General features: G+C 38.3%; 1 protein-coding gene across 1 annotated transcript in view; it reads left to right on the top strand.

The window, feature by feature from the left end:
* The window catches only part of sntg2 (syntrophin, gamma 2), a 76,295-nt gene that overhangs the window by 34,392 nt on the left and 19,783 nt on the right, over positions 1–22,120 (top strand). The window contains exons 8-13 of the mRNA XM_064331031.1: positions 1,112–1,203; positions 12,081–12,217; positions 14,383–14,512; positions 17,176–17,214; positions 18,276–18,392; positions 20,562–20,633. Of these exons, the coding sequence (XP_064187101.1) occupies positions 1,112–1,203; positions 12,081–12,217; positions 14,383–14,512; positions 17,176–17,214; positions 18,276–18,392; positions 20,562–20,633 (587 nt within the window). The remainder of the gene's footprint in view (positions 1–1,111; positions 1,204–12,080; positions 12,218–14,382; positions 14,513–17,175; positions 17,215–18,275; positions 18,393–20,561; positions 20,634–22,120) is intronic.

Genomic DNA, 22,120 nt, shown 5'->3' with positions numbered 1-22,120 from the left:
GTGCCTCAACACAATTGATTGAGTCAGTCAATTTAACAATTGCTCTCGTAAAGCTGATATTGTAACCGTGACTGTAATCTTACCTGCTCAGGAGTGGTATTGATCCATAGCTGTGAAGCTACAGTGGGTGCGTGAGCAGGAGTGGGATAGAAAGCCTGTAAGAGTCAGTGCTTTTTAAATCCCAGTAAAAATGGAAGTGGAAAACGACTTAGCATTTAGCCCCTCCTTTACACAAACTCACTGATTAATATAAATATCACTTTGCACAATCAAAACATAACAACTTTTTAGATACTCAATTCATACAATAACAGAACCGTAGGTTAGTAGACAACAGCTGGGGCAGCCTGTCATTATATATTACATTAGATAGTTTTCTTCATGTTTTCTTTATATTTAGCCGCCATTCCAAACTTTTTATTACAAAGCAGTAAAATCTTGTGGTTAGTTTCATTGTATTTGATAGTAGGCTTCATTGTTGAGTATCTTTGACATTGAAAGCTGTTCTATATTAAGACATGTGCCACTCTGCAGATACCATTTGTTGTGCCCCAGGTTGTTGTGATACTGCCATTTTGACAAATTCATTAGATATTTGTGGAGCACAATTGTGCAGCCTTGTATGAATAGGTTATTGTGAAAGAATAATGAATACATCTCTCAGTTAAATAAATTAGAAGATACTTGGAAATTTTCGTAAGGCAAATTGTTGTCAATAAAAATGTACAATTGTATGTATCAAAGAGTATTTTGTTCTGAATATCTGTAAAAATAGATGTTTCTATTACATATTTTATGCACAGAAATTTCACCGGTGCTAAATGGGATTAAATATTTTAAATAAATGAATAATAAATATTTCGTTTGGCTGTAATATAAAAAGATATAATAAATTGCAAAAAAAAAAATCAAAGTGCGCATGAATATTTGAGCAAGAGCCTAGAGAGGAATACAGTGTCATTCTTCAGATCTTGAGATATTTATGAAATTTCAGTTGAGAATCTAAAATTTAATTAACAGCTTTAATATAATTGACCTCATCTATTGCTTCTTTAATCTTGATTATACATTCTTATTTAGCTGGCTTACATCTTCTTCCTTCACTGCTTAGGTTCTCCTGGACGTTCGAGTGACCAGAGCAGTGGGGCTTCTTCACCCCTGTTTGACAGTGGTTTACACCTCAATGGAAACTCAAACCACTATGTAAGCATGCTTTTTAATGTCATTTTAAATGTATTATTACTATTATTATTATTATTATTATTATTATTATTACTTGTTGCTTTATTTATTTATTTATTAGCAATGCTGATCATATGCAGTGCAGATCCATACAAATACTATACGTTAGTTATGTGTCCTGAAGAGTTAGATTAAATTTTTTCCAGCAAGGACATTTATCCGGTTTCATGGATGTCCTTTGAACGTTATCTTTAAATTGCGAGGGACATTGCAGGAATGGCATTAACACGTTATTCGTTTTTGCTATACAACTTAAGAAAGAAGAATCTGAGTTGTGGATTTTACTCAGATATTAATTCTATCAGGAAAGTTGGCAATGTTGCATCATATGACCTGCAGAAAGGTGTACTTTTTTTTTCACTCCCTCCCTAACACACCAATTTTTACAAGTGCCCCTTTTCTTTCTTTGAATTGATTCTGTAAATTTGTAAATTGCTAACCCTAAACCAGCAATCAACAATGGCACACTCTCTGAGAGATTAAACTTTGGTAAATGCAACACCATCTCCAGACAGTGATATGCTGATTACAATGCTAGAGGAAGCTATGGGGAAACAGCAGGAGTTAACGGCCTTTGAGTTTACCTGTGTAAAATCATAATTGGACTTTTATTCAGGCAGAAGTCACCATGTGTACTATTGATATCAAAGAACTCAGTGTTCTTTAACAGAAAATTGGGGCGCAGAGGTGATCAGTGTGAGAAGGCAGCAAGGTCCACACTAGAATAGACCAGATGGTAGCAAAAATAGCTAGCCAAAGGACATGCAACAGAGAGACATAAGAATACTCAATCTGGATGAAAACATACAGAGTCTCGATATAGCTGCTTAGGTCAGAACTGCTTTTTGCTTTGTGGCTGTGGATGACACACCGTGTTCCAATATCACTTTACAGAAGATTTGAGCCCTGTGAATAATGTTATGTGGGTTATTACATTACACAGATGCTCTCTATGTTATAAGCTATATTTACATGATATAGTACCATGAGAGGATTTAATGAAACCAGCTTTCCGAGCGTTAGGAAGACAAATTTCATAGGAGAAGGTTTCTTTCTGAATGGTTTGATTGTTTATTAAGTTAGTGTTTTTTTTTTTTTTTTTAAACTACTTTCATGTTATGGAGGTGGGCTTTATGGGTGGGGGTTTGCAAGTGGGGGAGGGGGAGGACTTGATCTTTGATGACAATTTAGTATTGCTTCCAATCTCAAGCACAATAATGTTTTCAAATAAATTATATGTCTGTGCTGCAGGTGGCGAGTTTAGATTACTTTCATAGGCATGAGTTTGACATAATATTTGTCCAAGATTTGCAAACAGTCATTATTATGTTACGCCATCATGCTTTATTGACACCAAGTCCTGTGGCTCCCTTATCATCCTAAGATATACTTTAACACTGCCTGTTCTGGATACAATTTGTAATGATGAAGGCAGGATCGCATACATGGAAACAATTTTCTCTGGAAAATTGCTCTCATATCAGTGTATGCTCCAACCCAGTACAACCCTGTTTCCTATAACATTATAAGTGTTTATGTCAAATATGGCAGATTTGTCTGTGGTCGTGGGGGCAGGTAGGACTGCTGCTTAATCAGTTATGGACCGCTCTGGTCCCCAGTCACAGGAAGTGGCTTCACCTGCACCTGTGGCACTTAAAAATCTGGTGAAAGATTTAAATTGATTTATTTCAACTGGTCAAAGCTACCTATAGACAATATTACTATAGGTAATATTTGGACAGACGTAATCCATATTCTTGAATATATTACATTTTTGCTTCTAACACTGCATATTCAGATATCCATAGTGCATCCATTATTCCCTGTTCACACTCAGATCATAATTTAGTTATAGCCACAATAACAATTCCTGATATAACAATTAGGGTGGCATGCGTTTCAATGTAACACTGCCAAAAAAAATGGAACATTTTGTACTCTTTTCAAAACTGAACATGATGCTTTTACCACACAATGTTGCATCAGTTAAGGACGTACATAACCTTCTTTCCGTGCAATTTTCTTCTAACCTGAACAAACCTGGAATGAGAACAATCAATGAGCTCAAGGTATCTTCAGGAGATTTGGAACTATACACTCTCTGAAAAAAAGGTACCATTCAGTACCATCGACTGTAAGGTACAATCGCTTGTCACTGTGGCGGTACCGCTTGAAGGTACAGAGCTGTACCTTTACCAGAAAAAAAGGTACCATTCAGTACCTAGAAAGGTACAATTGCTTGTCATTAGTACCTTTAGAGGTACAGTTTTGTACTTGTACAGAATTTGTACCATTGTGTACCTTTATTTCTGCGAGTGTACTGTAGTATAGGACAGGAAGAAAAGAACCGAGGCAGCAAACTACAAACTTAATTCCCTGTTGAAACAAAGGGCAGAATGTCTAATTCACCAAATAGGACTGTTATTTTAATGGGGGTAAGCCTAGTAATTTTCTAGCAATGGAATTTAGAAATAGTGAGAAATAGTGAAATATCAGAGCTGTCAAAACCAAGAATAGATTGTCAACTATGCCAGTGGAAATTAAGGCAGAATATGGCTCTATTACTCAGATCTTTATATATCTGAAGTGCTCTTGGAAAAAGATAACCTAACAGACTTTTTCAAGATCTTACTACCCTTTCCAATGAGGAATCATTCTCCCTGGGTACACCTCTTAGATCTGATGAACTTAAAGAGGCACTGTCAAATATGAAAAAAGGCAGTTCTCCTGGGGTTGATGGGATTCCTTCTGAATTCTACCTAGCATTCTGGGACAAATTAGGGCCATATTTACATAAAACCATAATGACCTAACCCTAACCTAAACACATTGACGATTGTGGTACTCCCTAAACCTAATAAAGACCCCACTATAGCCAGTAATAATCGAATGGGGTTGACATGAGTGGCGCGTGAATATGTATGCATGGCAAAAAGGCAAAACATTTTATGTTATACCAAAGCCCTCTGAGCTGAATTGGAGTCCTTCGTCACGAAGCAAATACATCACGATCAGACTGGATTTATCAAAACATGGCTGGAATCAGATGTACACAGGTTACTCCACATTATACATGCAGTAAATGACATTACATCCCCATGTGCTATTCTCTCCCTGGACGCAGGGAAAGCATTTGATAGGCTGGTGTGGGATTATCCATAGCCTGTGCTGGTGCACATCAAATTGGGAACTGAATTTGTCAAGATGATACAATTCTTGTATGCCAGTCCATCGGCTATGGTGAGCCAAGGCAGTAATTGCTCACTGCAATTCCCTCCATCCAGAAGATGTCGGTAGGGATGCCCAATCTCACTGTTGCTTTTCACTCTCTCCATTAACCTTTGGCACAGACGATTAGATGTCTCCCCCAGTGTTCCTCCCGTAAGTCGTAATAAAACTTACCATCACATCTTTCTTTATCATTATATGTGAATGACAGTCTTATATACATTAATAATGCTGTCTTTTCTCTACCTCATATCCTCTCCGCATTCCTTTACTATCAACATTTATATGGTGAAGCATCCTCGGATTAAATTATCCTCAATGCAGTATGACAAAAGTGATGGTGGACTCTCTATGCCCAGTTTTAAGTTCTTTCTTTAGGGGACATTTGTGTTACACCACCTCTCAACATGGTTTAATCCTAATGCCATAGTTTCCTGGAAGCCTATAGAACAGAATCTGCCATTGCTGCATAGACCACAAGATTTAGTTTAGTCTGCTGTGCAATTAGAACAGGGTAGGTTGTGTATGGGACCAATAATATTGTTTTTACTGACAACATAACTCAAGTCAGTATTGGCATGCACATTCACCAATTTTTCACAACCATTCACAGGGGCGTTCCCTTCACATTTAGACAATGGGAGGATAGGGGTATCCATGTCTTGAAGGATTTGTTCAGGGTCGATGGCGTGCCAGCATTTAACACTTCAGATCCGCAATGCGGCCCTACGGTCCTTCATGGGGCTCATAATTTCTGCAACATAAATTGCATCGAATTTTTGATAGACAGGGCAAATTAAAAGTTGTAGTCGCTGAACTGTACACGCTTCCGTTAGCGGCCGCTTACAAGTCATAGCCTGTTAAGAATGAAAGACTCGGAGGCCTTTCATCTCTGGATGAGTTGGGATGCAGTCTGGAAGCGCGTGCTGGGTTTATCTAAAGATCCCGATCATCAAGTAATGTATTTTAATTTCATTCGTAGGGTATGCTTTACTCCTTAAAGATGATATTTAATGAAAATCATCACCTCTCCTATAATGTGATCTTTGTGACCAAGGTGATCCTTCTTCATGCATATGTATTGAAAGTGCCCAGGAGTGAATGCATTCTGCAGTAGGGTACTTTCTGTTTGGTCTGGTTTACTTGGTGTCCCCTTACCCTGGTCTCCTCTGCTGTTCTTCACCACTTGCTCTCATGTCATCACAGCAAACTGTTACCGCAGTATATAGACCAGACCTGGATCAAATACGTACTTGTTTTGGATCCAAATATGTTTCTGTGCTCTATTGTTTTTCCCTGGTGTAATTGAGCCTGCCAATGTGACCATAAGGCGAGGTTTGCACTTTTTGAGAGTATTTCATTGGTTCCAAAATGCCGAACAAGATCAGTAAAGCGTAGAAAAGTATTTGAGTCCAAAACAAATACGTATTTGACCCAGATCTGATATACACGGCATATTGTTACCAGGCTAACTGCGACTAAGAAACTCTTGGCCCTAAGATGGCAATCCCCCCACCCTCTTTGGTGGTGTCCCATTAGATCCACACTTTCATCAGTATAATTTATTTAGAACTATCTACTGCTAGGATTAATGGGGTGAGCCAATTAGCAATTGACAGCTGGCTATCTACACGCTATTCCCATGAAAACATTATTTATTTATTTACTTTCTTATTTGGGTTGGTTGTCCAAGGGGGGAAGGGGGTGGTAAAGGTGGGATGCTCCAGCTTCGGTGAGAAATATGTGCATGCAGTCTAAGTTTACTTGTATTTTATTGTAATATTTTAGATACGCTCATTCTCATGTATATGCATGTATGTACAATATGTATGTATGTGTGTGTGTGTGTGTGTGTTTTGTATATCTATATGCCTTTGTAACAACCATCCATCCCCCCGTTTTGGTGTGTATTTGTTGTCTGGAAACAAACTAAAAAATTTGATCTCCAAATGAAGGAATATTAGCTATGTTGAACAAATGTTCTATTTCAGTGCTTTAATTTGGAACATTTTCAGTAAATGATAGCTCAGAGGATGCTGCTAATACTTTTGTGTCTGACATGCCTGGAATGTTTTTTTTTTTTTTTTTTTTTTTTTTTTGTAATTCTGGCAGTATGTATTTGGCTTAATGAAACCTTTTTAAATTTTGCATCACTTGCATCACCACATTATCTGCAATCTAAATTTCATTAGACCTGCAAAATGGAACAGCATTAGGCAAAAAAAACTTACTCCATAAAAAAGGTCCATAAAAAAACATTATACCCCTGAATTTAAAATAAAATTGACAGTCAAGGTACAATACAGAGTAAATGATTGACCTGCTGTAGATTTTATTTTTGGAAATAACAAGTTTGACAAAGATGTAGGTAAAATTATGGACCTGGGTTAACTAATGTTAACTTTTTGAACAGCTGAGGTTAGTTGATCTACTTATCACCAGTAGCATTACATTCATACAATCAGTCTTTTTCCGAATTTTGAATGGCCTCTCTCAGATATAAAATTAACATATTATTTTAAATTTTTAATTGCAAATTAATTCATCATTTGTAATACTTACGATCACTTTGGAATATATTTGGAAAGTATTTGTCGAAATATCACTACAGTAAACCCCTAATCCCCATTTTTTTCCAGATTACCAGTGTTTCCCACGAGTCAGTTGACATCAGAGATAATAAAACAGTTGGAAATGTACTACTGTCACTCCTAGGAATAAAATAGGATAAATAAATTATTGAGGAAAAAAAAAATATTTGTATCGTCGACATAAACCATCCACATTTTTGTTTGTTTGAGTTTGTGCCCCTGCTCATCACCTACCCATAAAGATTTGCATCGTGCTCACAAGGGAACCAGCTGTGGCAGAAAAACAGGAAACAGCTGTGGCTTGAACTTTTTGGTGCCTAGTCTAGAGGCAGGACCTACATTAAAGGGAAAATGACCTTTCTGTCCAAAGAGAAAACAGACTAAATCTTCTCTTGCATAATTATTCAGTTATTATCCCCATCATTTTCCTTGGTGGTTTATTACAATCAAATGAAATTATTTGAATAAAAATGAGTCTGAAAATGAAGACATTTCATCAGCTCAAATTTTAGTTTTTACATGTGTATGTCACATGGTATGTACAAAAAAAAATCAGTTGTCTTCCAAAAAATGGAACTTTGTCATAATGCTGTACTTGTTACATTTAACTTTTCATTGATGTTTTAATGTTGTTTATATGTTTTATATGTTCATATTCTTTTATGCGCATTAAAAATTAAAAATTAGTTTACCATCTTAAAAAAGCATGTTGTTATTCACAGAGTGACAGATCATCTTCACTGACAATAACTACTGGTGTACGGTGCCAGATTAATCTAGTAACATTGTGTTTGGTTTGATTAAATTATATTTGTTCTTAATGCAGCTCAGTGGTTTTTACTGAATCTAAGCCAAATCTCTTTTTGTTAAAGACAAAATAATTTGTCTTGCCTGACAATTAAGAGGGAAATTCATTATTCCACTTTCTGACAAGTGTATGCACCAAATAAGGATTTTAGGATTTTACATTTTCTGTGAGGGAGGTTTTGACCTTTGTATTATGTGAAAATAATGACAAATTAACTGTCTAGCAAGCCGACTCGTTTTAAACTCCCCAGAGAATCAAAAGTGGGTTGCAAAGCAGTATTGTAAGCTTTAGGGAGATATTCCAGTGCACATCCTGAAATGTGTGGAAGTATGGGCCTACATTTTTGAATCATTGTTTTCTATTCACTATTAAAAGAGGCCCCAGATTTCTGTAAGAAACTGTACCAGTACCATGTGTTCATTTACATACTTGCTGTTTGTAAATACCCCCACTAAATTGCTAATTCATGCACACATATTTGAAGACCCCCCCCCCCCCCCCAAAAAAAAAAAAAAAAATCATTATTGTAATTATTGTATATTATTTCTTAGGAGACTACGCTTCAAAGATGTGTTTGGTAAAACCTGTGATTAGGACACTCTTGAAACTTTAAATCATTATTGTACTGTTTTTAGTTACAATATACATTGTATACAATATACAATATGCCATTTACTTATTTGTGTGAGACATGAAATAGCTTACTTTTGCATGTGTATGTTCAATGTGTATGTTCAATGGTTATAACAGGATTACAGTGTCATAATACTGATTACAAGGTAGACAATCAGCTGTTATGAAATTGGGTTCCATTTCTTTAAATGTATTACTATCTTCCTTTACCATGTTGAGCTAGGACTGCGGCCAGCTTCTGATATTGTACAACTTTCATCGTTTGGTAACATAAATAGCCTACAAAATGCCTATAAAAATCACATAAAATGGCTTGAGAAAATAGTTTTTTAAAAAGTTAACTAGAATGTTGAATAAGCTAAGGGCAATATTTGTGAGACTGTGTCAGTAATCCTGTATTATTGATGAACCCTCTGAATGTTTAGTTGTGTTTTTACTGCAAGTAGTTTTTATTTTTTATTTTTGGAGAGATGTTTTTATGGAGGCTGAACTCCCCAAATGTCTTAATAATAGTCTGCTCCTTTGTAAAAGCACACTGGGACCTAGAGAGACAATTTTGCTGGAAATAATTCATAGACCAGACTGTGATGGTATAAAGATGTTATTTTATTCACACTCTCATAGGACTGGAGACTAGCCCGTCAGGGAAACAGAGGAGCTCTGTAAATGTTCAGATGTATCGATCGATACGCCTCCTCCTCTCTGGAAGTTTCGTCCTTGGAGTAGCCCTGCATTCGCAGAGACAGGGTGGTGTGGAATGGCTACAGATAGCCACCCTACTTCAATATTGATGCTCACATGTTCTCATCAAACACATCACCCACTTTGCTGCTCTTCACATTGGGTCCCCCTTACCTGTGGTTCTTTGAAGTTTTTTTATTCATATTTTTTTGCTGACCTACTTGCATTTAAGTTTGCTGCAAATACACTGTCTTTTTAGTTTATAACCAGCATCCCAAGCAAGTTTTCATGGCTATGAGGAAAACGCATGTGATGTGCAGACATTTTGTCTGAAATTATTGAGAATGCTATTATCTCCCTGCTCAACATTTCCATACTGACATGAAAGTATACACCACAGCGATTGAAACCGATATCAATATAATGAACCCAGTATTTCTGGGTTCATTATATTGATGTAAAGAAAAAATAAATTGCAATGATAAAGTTCATTTTTTGCATCATACTTTGCAAAGCTCACAAAATTTTGGAAGCCCGTTTCTGCCTCAGAAAAAAAGTTGACTTAATTGCAACTTTATTTCTTGGAATTATTATTTTCTCTCACAATTGCGAGTTTATTTCTTGGAATTCTGGCTTTATTTCTTTCAACTGCAAGTTTATTTCTCCAAATTATGACTTTTTTTCTGGCAATTGTGAGTTTATTTCATTGCAGTTTATTTCTCAGAATTATGCCAGGGACGTAAGCCCACAAGGGTTTCCATTATTGTCACCAATGGACCAATTACACTTCAGTCCTGAGGTGTTAGATGAATTTCATCTAGATATTAGCTATTCCTTTTAAAGAAGGAGTATATTCATGTTGATGGGACCATTTTTTTCAATTGAACTTATTAGAAATCAGAGGAGACGATACACTGAACTTCTGTTCTGTGACTTCCAAGTGAAATAGGCCCATTTTAAGGGGGAAAAAAATCAAATTTGCAAAAAATAAAGTCACAATTGCAAGAAGTAAGAAAAAAAAGTCTTATTTTTAAGAATTATAGCCGTAACTGTGAGAAATAAAGTTTCAATTAAGCCAACTTTTTTTTCCCATGGAAGAAACGTGCTTCCATACATAACGCTTTACAATTCGTGGCATAAAATCAATAGACATTGCAGTTGGCCCGGCATTAAGTTTAATTGAGTTTTGAAGACAGTTTTAGTCTCTGGCTTTCTTAACTGGAGTGACATTGTTCGTGTCTCATTACTATAGCAGACCCTCAGCGGTAGAGTGACATCAAAATAAGTGGGAAATTTTTACGAAGAGCGGTTCCCTGACTGGGAGGCTATCAGGATACTGAGGGTTGGTGATCTGATTAACAAATGTACAACGGACCCCAGGGACCATGCCTTGGTGCAGAAAGTACTTATTTATTCATTTAGTTACTTTTTGATGATTCTTATTCCCATGCTTGCGGATTAGAATTCAGAGAGCCTGTGTATCCTAGAGGTTCCCTTGACATTCAGATGATTGACTGTATTTTCATTTCAAGACTGCTGGCAGATCTTTATTGATCCACTTAAATGCCTCCGAACAATCACAGTCACAGCATCTTTGGCTCAGACCCACCTCCGTGTTGAGCAAGAGGATGAAACCATGAAGGACAACATTGTTAGCTTCTCTCTTTGTCTGTTTTTGTGCAGAGACATGCAAAAAAAAAACGCAGGATTGTCACTTGTCGCTCTAATGAGTCTTGGCATATGGATGATATTTTATTCCCTGTCATCTCTTCCTTTACCCAGGCCAAGCAGGGCTTGAAAGTTTGATCGAGTTTAATTATCCAGCATCAGCATGGCAAAGGGAGATCTCTTTCTCCTTTGAGTCCTGATTGGAAGAGGTGCTGGCCTTCTTGTGACTGGCCACAGGGAATGGCTTGAAATGTTCAAAAATACTTCAGTGATATGGACAAAATTCCAGTGGATTTTGTCCATGTACTATGAAAATGATTGATATTATTGATAATGATAATGATACATTTGAATAAATCATGTTCGAGAAAAAAAAAACATATCTTTATTCTGTTATAATGCAAAGGAAAAAAGCAGAGATAGTAAGCAATTTAGTACTTATTTGTGTTATAACTAGGCCGTGTTTGAACCGGTGTGTAGGTACATTTCAGGGGAAAAAAACAAAAAACAAAACTGAATGTATCAGTTATTTTATTGCATGAGGAACACATAGACATTTCATAAGAAATTTAAAGTGGCTCAGATTAAAAACCTGCTGGTGAATAATATATATGCAAAGGGGATATGAAGTGGTTCATTAGGAAAATGAATTTATGGCTCAGTGAATTAGAGGCATAAGGGTGGGGGATAGAATAGAGGAGAGGCTGAGGAGGAAGTGCAGTCCTAATGCAGAAATCACGAGAGGCTGCTCAGTCCTAATGCGGTGCGGAATGTCTCTGCGAAGCTCTGATGCAGATGTGACTGTGCGGTCCCTTTTCTCTTGTAATTAGAGGTTGTGCTGTCATAATTCGGAGGTGATTATCAACTGCACAGTCCTAATGCAGATGTGGTCGTACAGTAATGCAGATGTGATTAGAGACTGAATGACATCCCCATGTATGAGCATACAGCCTAGCATATGACTAGGGATTAAACAGGAGCATATAGCATAGAGCATAAGCAAGAAGGGGGTCCTTACAAACACACGCACACATGCATACAAACACACACACACACAAACAGGCACACGCACAAACACACATACATACACACACACGCACACACATCCGTACCTCCCTACAAGCACCATCAAACGCTGATTTTTTTTTTTGTTTTGTTGCAATTTTGTACTTCTTAGACCCGTGGAAAGGACCAGCGTCTTAACACCTCCTCTCATTTATTCTGCCAAGGCTCCCTTCTCCCCCTTGTCGCCCCTCTCGCCCTCCGCTAATGAGGCACGCTACGAGAAGCGTTGGCTGGACGCCCTGCCCTTGCCCCTGCTCCTGGCACGCGTCTCCCGCTACTCAGCAGGAAGCCATAAATTGAGGTGGGTAATGTCCGCTACGCCGCTGCGGTGGCCGGCCAGGCCGGGCGGCTGTTTGTGACCGAGGCTCCGGTGAGCGGGTTCTCATCAGGTGGAGAGCGCATTAAAGGCCAATATCTATGCACGGGCATGCTTTGCCTTTAAAAGGTTAGCCACTCAGGGTCTGTCCAGGAAAGGCGGATATTAATGAATTCTAAAGCTAAAGTGGACTGGAATAGACACAAATGTGAGAAATTGTGGAGTGGTATTCTTAAAGGACAAATAAAGACAGGCCTTTAGTATTATTATTATTAGTAGTAGTAGTAGTAGTAGTAGTAGTCCTGCTAAAAGTCATCATCAGCATCGTAGTCATCATTGTCATCATCATCATTCTGCACTCGGCCTTCCACAGTTCATTGTAATGTTCACTATTAATTTGCCTCTTAGAAGAGTGGAATTTATGTGGAGTCCAGAATATTCTGAACATTCCGTACAGTATTCTTTAAGAGATGATCTAACAGTAATCAATTTGCTGAGTGCTAAAGAATAATTTCCCAATATCACTTTTGTATAAGGAGTTGCAAAATAGATATGCATCTTTCATTAATTACTGAAGATATGACTGCATGTATTGTGGAGATGAGATTATTGAGTGTGCTCTGGAAGGAGTCTGTGTAAGATCCCTTCACTTGAGGCATTTTAAGATTGGTGATATGAGAAGATGTAATCAGGGTCAAGTCTAATTACAGTCTTACTTTAGCTACTCTGCTTAATTGCCATTTCCAATTGAATAAAAGTTAAAGATAATGCATTCCAAACGTGCATTATGAAACCAATGCATGGCCTCTCCCGAATCTGGTCCTTTGAATTGAATTATACTCGATCAGATGTGTCTGCATCGATTGTAATTTCAAAAGCAGTGGAGTATTTTCATCTGAAATGATTTCATTTACGCAGTGATGTAATGCACTGTGATGGGCCGTTACTGAGAAATGGCTGGATGTGAATATATAACTGGATCTGGACTTCTGAATTTTGATGACCCATATGCAAATAAACCGTTCTCATAAAGGGGCCAGGACATTTTCTTTTTTAAACACTGTGATTATGTGGTCATCATTTCACATATTCTATTGTGAGCACACGATTAACCTGCGCGCTTGAATGGATTTTGGATTAGCACAAATGCATTATTAAATTGATGTGTATTTGCTGCATCAGCTATTGCGTGGTCAAGTAGACATGTGTGGTAACTGCCACAAATGTGACCGACATTCAGCTCTGCTGATACTGACCGCTCGTCTGTGAAGCAGGGGCGACCGTGTTTTCCAAAGTGCCAGAGCAATCGACCCTCTGGAGCAATTACCATCTGTGCTGTTCGGGAAAGCTAATGCAGAGACAGTAATTGCTCATGCTGGCAAAAATGGTGTCAGACTTAGAGATTTTGAGACTTTGAAAAAGCACTTTCCATCCTCCCCATTATTATGTCAGAAAATCATTTTTGTTGTTTTTTTCCCCCTTCCTTTTTAAGAGAAGGAAGTCATCCTGCTTTGTCCTCTGTCTTGAAATACAAAATGTGATTTGAGGAACTGTGAATCCAACATAATTACCCGGCACTCGCAGCATACACTGAATCCCAAACTAAATAAAAAAATATGTAGAATAAACAGTCCTCATGATAGATGAACGCATCAAGGAGAAGGAATAAACTTTAAGGTTTAAAAAGGAAGGTGTTCAAAGTGCTTCAAGCCAAATAAATAAAAGAGGATGAAATAGGTGCTCAACAGCCAGCATAGACAAACTATAGATAAGGACTCCTTATCCAGACAACTTCCCAGGGACTAGCCCAAAATAAGGAACGCTGGAGCATACTGAGCTCGGAGCAAAAGACACTGTTTAGTGAACAGGGGAGACTGACGTTTTCAGCGTCTATGATGTCTTCCTCAGAGTCAAAAAAGCTTAAAGGCTTTTTTCTCTGTTACTCTCTAATGTAAGTTTGGTCCAAATAGGGTTTAAAGAGAGTGCCAAAAGGACTGATTATGCTCACGTACTTCCCTTTGAAAGCCACTCTGGCTAAGAGCCAAGCGAATGTGCTGAAACTTCAGATGCGCTGGAACGGTGTTCAGTGCTTACCAGGCTCAGTCGCGCGGCGGCCTCTCATCAGCGTGTCCTTGCCGTCTGCTCGCCAGGCCCAACAGTTTGGAGGTGCTTGCCGTGGACGCGGACTGCCCCGCCGTTCTGCAGTTCTGCACGGCCACGGAGAGCACCGATTGGCTGCAGTCCATATCCACCAACATCAATGACCTGACAACGGAGAACGTAGGTGGACGTGGGCTAATCAGCAGATCACAAACTGTGTCATCTCACATACATTAAAGAATGTATAAAATGGCACATAATATACTATCTATCTACTATCATAGATATGTTTATGTATGATACAGTACTGTTATAGTTACAATACTATCAGATACAATATAACTGTGTCATGAATTACATTGACAATAGTATTGCCAAGAACAAGGTGTGAGTCAGACTAGGATTGCCTGATCTGGAAGTCTGGAAGATATTTTATATTCAAAACATGTAAATAAAATCATACCATTTAAAAGGGAATTATTTTTGGAAACTGCTTTGGGTTGTAAGACTTGGCACCCGCTCTTTGTTGCCTTAACCGTTTTGTGTGCACTGAAGTTGCTCTGCATAAAAGCGTCTGCTGAATGCGTAAATGCAATAAGAACATCTCACCTTTTATTAATGAAAATGTTTGTGTGACCTTGTTTAAAGATGATAAAATGTGGGGCTTCTTCAAATGTCTCAGATGAATTTCAAGGGACCGTTGAACTGCGGTACCAATTTGGCATTCGAGCTTTATTGGTAATCCATTGAGTTCTGCATTAACAGAGCAACATACAAATCATTTAGTCTCAATGCCACATCTGCGGATTTCATTCATTTTTTTTTTTTCTGTTAATCATCACAGCTATTGCTCGAAGTTTGAGCTGCCAAGAGATTTATTGAATCCCTAAAATACATGTTAATGATATTCTACGCAAATAATAATCCGTGGAAACATAATAACGCAGCAATTCATATGCCAACAACACCTCTTTGTTCAGAAATAATTTATATATCCACATATCGTGAGCCTAATCACTAACAAATGATATCATGCTATCGTCGGCACTGGCTACAAAATCCTGAAACACTTTTTGACTGAACAATCTCTCTTTCCGAGGTATGGTTTCAGAGCCAGTTCCAGCAGGCTTGTCCTTGTAAAGATGCAGACATTCACCACTTTACAACCACACAGCTGCCATTTCCTTAAAATTGCAATTACTTCACTTGCGTCATTTAATCATACGGGCACTGATTGCTAAATGTCCAATTAAGACATGATTCTGTGTGAGCGGAACTGAGGCTTACTGTTGTGACCTACAACCTAAAAATAGACGTCGTGACACATCCACACTCAGACGTATCCACACATCTCTCTGCCTTGACTGGGTTCACAAGCTCAAATTCATTCGATTTGACATCCCACCGTCGGCTTGGGAAAGGTTTTTATTAATGTGCTCACTCCGGCGCAGGGTCACGGCTTGAACTCCTGTCAGGTGGATATGTTTGTTTAAAGTAGGACTGGTCAGTCAAGAATGGATTTTTTTTTTTCCCAGAGTAGCATAGCAGTTGAATGTGTGTTAAGATACAACGATAAATTCCATAAACATCTTTTATAAGAATTTAAATAAACACATTCAGGTTTTTAACCTGATCTGCCCAAATTGACCTGAAATTTGCCATACAGGAGGTATATGGAGATGGAATAGGAGAGTAAATTCTCGATAGATAATATTACACCTGTTGTTTCCATGAAATGGTCTGCTTAATGTCTTACTTAAATCATTCTTTCAAATGAACAATGGTTTTGACAACAGCTCAAATCATTTCCCAAAGAATCCACCCGGCTGTCTGATTAATGTAGTAACTGAACTGAACTTCAAAAACTGTTAGTTTCCTTTTTTAAACTTAGCTGTTAGATCTAATAATCTGAAGTTCTGTTTGATAGGCTGTCCCTTACCTCATGAGCAATTGACGTGAGTTATTTCATGTGACAAATCCAGTTCTACCAGCTAGTTAAAATTCAGAGTGGCATATGTCTAACATATTTAATTTGCCCCAGTATACATCAGTTATGGCTTCTAGTGTAGAATTTGGAAAATGAAAAGATGCACAATAACTGTTCAAGACATGAAACAGCATTTATTTTTCTCTGGGTTTAGTTCCCCTTTAAAATTTTAGTCACATGCAAGAGAAGGATATTATGCTAGTTATGCAAATGGTGGGGAAATCATATATTACTCCTATGCATACAAGGAGAAGGATAATATGTTAATCATGCACACACAAGGAGAGTGATTACTTCAGGAAGTAACACAATTCTGTTCATCTGGAACACATGGCTCCATCTCACATCAACATCTTGTTTTTTTACTTTGCCCTCAGTTTTTTATCGTTAACAACTTTATTTCACAAACTGACACAGCGGAGATATCCTCTGTTGACATGTGGCATTTTATGAGTATATTAACGATAGGTCTGTGGCAGTGGTTTTAACTTGGAACAACAAGTGATGAGATAAAGACCCAGGTGCCCAAAAAAAGGGAATTACACTCTTACTCAGGCTTTGGGGGCTGGCAGAGCCTTATGTTGCTGACTAAATATTCACATACTGGTGGTGGGTGGCAAACCAGCCCAAATAGAATGCAATAAACTCGCCTTTTAAGCAAAACAGATGGTAAAGGCTGTCAGCATCCCTATTTAATACCAAACTGCCATTTCACAATCCAGAGGTAATATTGCCCTGATGAGTACATAGAATATCTTTACTGAAACTTCCGGCAACATCAGCTCTCCTGGTTTATTGACTGTGCCGGCTAGTCTTCTGTCTCACCTTCTCTAATTGCTCTTTTCTCTTCACACAGATAAAGAAGGCAAACAAATACAGCTCACCTGAAGATCAGGTATGGAAGCAGAACTGTAGCCCACATTCAACTGAACATTCAACAACATCATAGTTGGCAGGTCTATAGGCTGTGAGCAGATTGAAATGTATCCCATTATCAACACTAGAAGAGTACACTCAGTAGAGTGCAGATCTCCGCCAGGCGTGTTAGCTTTGCTGATGCAACAATAAAGGCTACACAATCAATGCAACCTGTCAAATACAATATTACAAGTTTTTACCATGTGCCACTGAAAATCCCAAGAACACCGACTCAGCTAAAGGTGGTGACATGTTAGCTAATTTCATTCATATCAGCCACGATGTGTTAGACAGAGCTAACGTTGACGTTATAGTCTGGCACTTTCCAGACAGGAACAATCTGGACGGGAACAATTCCAAAAGACCAGCGATGTAAAATATCAATTTCAGCGTGAAAATGGCAACATAATAATTGCCACAGTTTCAAACATTAACGTACCCCGTTAGTTGGCAGGTTATTTTGTTGGCATTTTAACATTGAAATTTACATTTTACATCGCTGGTCTTTCATTCCAAACAGAAGCAGTTGTTGATCACTTGCGGCCCCTACTGGCCAGTTAGGAGCAGTGAGGAGGTAGAACTCGATGTATTTCAATGGACAATGATGGAAATTAAGTCAAATAAAATACTTGTCGTTGACCGATTTGCAAACTATTCAAGAATTCGGGTCCTTGGCCTGCTGCCAGCATGCACAACAAGTATTAGGCTGATCGGCCCAGTAGTATGTGAGATTAGCCGTGGACAGATACACAAACACACACGCACACACACACGCGCGCGCGACCAAACACATAATTCCCTCCAGGCTCTCGCCTGGCGGAGATAATAATGTCTTCTTGCAATGGTTCTAGGGCTGTATATTTAAGTATATTAAGCTTACATAATTAAATGCTAATCTGAGGTCTAGTATGTAAAGATATGTTTTTGGCAATTATTTTCCATGACAAAAATAACATGTTTGCAACTCTCTACAAGAGGATTGCTTTGAGATATTAGAAAAGCAAAAAAATCTGTGATCCTGAATGTTTGTCTCCATAGATAGTCCACATGGGCTGGGTCTGTGAAAACCTACTGGCTAAAGACTCCTCTCACCTCCACACCTACAAGTTTCTAGTGCTGAAGGGATCTTCTCTCTGCATCTTCAACCGCCCCCCAGTAAGAACCTTATAATCACATGATCATTGACTTTGGGCTGTAACATCAATTAACAAATAAATACACCAATTAATAAATCAATCATCCAAAAATAAATGAAAGCACTTTCATTTGGCATAGGACATTTTCCTTTAAATGCTTGTGTGCATTGATGAGATCATTGTCAACGGGAAATACTGGGATGTTAACGATCATAAACATTGCCTCACAAAATATCACTGACCATTAAAACATAAATGAATATATAAGAGCTGTAAACGGTCTTTTGATTTTATGGAACCTATCACAGCTGAGAGAACAGTTTAGTTACTCTGCGGCCCACAGGCAGCTTGGAGATGTCCAGTTCCTTTGGCAAATTATTGAGGTCCAGCACAAGGTGCTGGATACAGTGCTAGACTCTCACTGGACTTCTCTACAACCCTTGTCCTAACAAGCCACAGTGGATGCGGGTTTTCATTGTCATTCAGCATATAATTGATCAATTAAAGCAGATAATTATAGTTAACAACTCATGTTATTTATTGCGTCTGAATAGCTGATTTTCAGGCAACAACAGAAGCCAGCAGTGTTCAGGAACAGTGTTCTAGACAAAATTATGCACCTATATAGGCTGAATTTCCTGTTTCTAAAATCAAACATTCCTATGCCCTTTTGTAGGAAGCAAAATAATCCTTTTTTTCCTGGGTTTATGACCCCAATGATTACTCCACTGCCTTGGTACATTCAGGAAGATACAACATCCTTGTTTTGTAAAGGTCATTTTTTGCAACAAATCTGCAATTGATGCTCTAGACATCAACCATGACTGATTGCTGAAAAATATACTGTATGTTGAGCAGGTGTTGTGCAATAAAGCCCTGTCAAAAGTAAAAGCTTTTTGAAATATACACTGCAATACACCTCAGAGAAATGCTACAAAAGTCTCTTTTGTCCGTGAAACGTGGCTTTTGAATTACACTGCGCTCACCAGAGTCAAGCAAACTATAAGAAATTCTGTTCTGGCTGTCTTGAATGTTTGCTAGTTCAGCTCTTCAGAGAAAGTGCTGTGAGCCACAAAATTCTTTACTGACATTTATCTTTGCAATTACATGAACAGAATTAATCAGTATTAGGTTCTTAGAAACTCGTGTGTCTTCAGGCCCTAAAGGTAAAATAAATGATTCCACAAATTAATTAGTCTTTTTTCGACTATTCGTATTACGATGTAGCTTGAATTGTGTAAAGATATTTAATGGTTCTTGAAGCTTTCACAGTAATTAAAAGGGCACAGTAGAGATCAATACGCATAGAACTGATTATAGATTGTGATCATATCAATGGGGAGTTGTGCTTAGCTGAAAGGAATCAGTAAAACTTGATTCTTAGATGACATTAGAGAAAGGGCCACAGGAAGTACTGGAACTGATGTGCTTTTTTGATGACATGGGTAGGTTGAATACTTTTTTCTTTTTTTTTTAACCAATTTTTCATGGCATTTCCCCAATCTCTCTGTTTTGCAGTATTGCCGTAAGCAATTGCTTTCATCGGCAGATCCGATTGGTGCAGCATCAATTTTGGAGAGCAGATTGGTGGCTCCTTCATTTCACTTTGCATGCAGTCGATCACCCGAGCTGTACAGTCACAGTAGGAGAACATTTCAAAAACAGTGCGTGCAGGCAGACTCCCAATCAGCTACAGGATTTGCTCTTGGATGGTGAAACAAAGACAATCCTGCCAACTGACGCTCCCTCCATCTGTAATGCTACAGCCAATAGTGCACTGTCCTGTGGCACCGACAGGGCATGACACAGGACCGTGGGGTGCATGCGCACACTGAATGCTATTATTTTCCTAGCAGGAGCCACCCAGTAACCCAGTGCAAGCACATTGTAGTTGGTGAAAGATTTACACTAAATTATAGGTAGTAGGGCATTATTGTACCAGTACACTTAAGTACAGAATGCATTGTTGACTACACAGTCAACCTGCAACGCTCTGGTTGGCCAGGTGCTTGCAGTTTAGCTGCGCCATCTGCACAGTCCTCTGGCGCAGTGGCTGTGGCAACTGCAGAGGTGGAGTGCAGTCTGGAAGCAAGTGAACGGCTGGCTGTTCATGTCTTAGATGTGAACAGATGAGGAAATTCAAAGAACTGCACATTACATTTATGGTTTTATTCATTTCTTTACCCAGGTCAGCACGTCAGACTGGGAGCAAGCGGAGTCCATCCACAACCTCTGTGAGGTTCTGTTTAAAGCCCATAAGGTAGGAGTACTTATCTACTGGATAGATTATGTATATTCTATTTATTAATATATATAATAGTTATTATATACATCTGCCTATCGGTTTATCTTCATTTTCCTCCATTTGGAATTACCATTTTTACTGTCACTGCTATGTTACCCACACCTGTGCCAGGAGCAATGTGGTTTAAACAAAATGCTCTCTTCTGATGCGTCTGTCAGCGAGCCAAGAACCCAGACCATTCACCCATCCTGGATCATCATTTATGAACAGGCTAAGCATGTAACAAATCCCAAAGCTCTTTATGAAGACTGTATATTGTCAATTCCAAAGCACTTTATACAGTAATATATTACATATTCCAAAGCACTTCATAAGCTTGAATACCAATGGTGGGGATCTGGGTTAAGTTAACCAATGCTTCCTCTTCCCAGCCTTTCACAATAAGCTTTTCAAGTCTTTTCTCATTTTATTTTTTTCATTTTTAAAATATACAGTTGATTTAAATGTTCCATGTTGGCAGTGTTAAAAGGCCACAAGTAAACTGAGATGATCAACACTGGCTGTGTTACGGTGGTAAATAGCAAGTTGTCCTGAGAAAACAGTCTTGTTTGTGGGTTTTTCGACTCTGGCTTTGCAGCGGAAGCCCTCACCACTGGGTAAAGGCCCCAGGAACATTAGTTAAGTGATTCAGGGGAAGGAGTTCATTTGCACAGTTAGTCCAAGAAGCCCTGTTGATCTGCTGTTTTCTGCACAGCCATGTTGCATCACTGTCTTCAGAATTCTCCTCCCTCAGTCATTACCTCCTTTACTTAAGATCATAGGCGTAGGTTTCACTTTAACTTTGGGGGAGGTACACTGCTAGTCTCACTTAGTTAAATGTCAAGTCTTACAAGCATACAATGAATAAGTGTAGGTTTGTCTGCCCCCAAACCTACGCATATGTTTAACATCGATTTAAAAATAAATCAATTTTTTTTTCTTTTTTCTTCAAAGTTTAGTCAGTTAATTTTGGTCATTACTGAACATGAACCAAAATGTTCTATATGAAAAAAATACTGGCTAATGATCTATCCTTAAGTTGAATAAATAACTGCAGACTGTCACTAAGGAAGAGGCAAACCATTTTTGGCATTCATTTTCTGGTGATATGCTGAACTCCTCAAACCGTGTCTTTGATACAAATACTTGGAATTGTTTGCGAATCGAAGTTAAGGACAGATTCTGAACACAGCACAGAAAGACCTGAGATGCAAAATCAAACTTATATTTCAATTTTAAAACTGAATCATCAAAAAATATAAATATTTTGAGGGGAGATGCCATTCTGGCTGGAATTAAAACACACTTCACTAACTGAAGCAGACAGGTACAGCCAGGGAAGCATTTTATACGGCAAAGGTTGTGGCTCACTGTTAATAGTGATAGAATAGGGGAGTAAAATAAGTGTTTCATCCTGTTAAGAATTTGGGGCTATATTCAACTAACATTGTGGGGATATCATC

The sequence above is a fragment of the Anguilla rostrata genome, chromosome 1, assembly GCF_018555375.3.
Source record: "Anguilla rostrata isolate EN2019 chromosome 1, ASM1855537v3, whole genome shotgun sequence".
NCBI classification, from domain to species: domain Eukaryota; kingdom Metazoa; phylum Chordata; class Actinopteri; order Anguilliformes; family Anguillidae; genus Anguilla; species Anguilla rostrata.
This window is presented reverse-complemented; position numbering and strand designations above follow the sequence as displayed.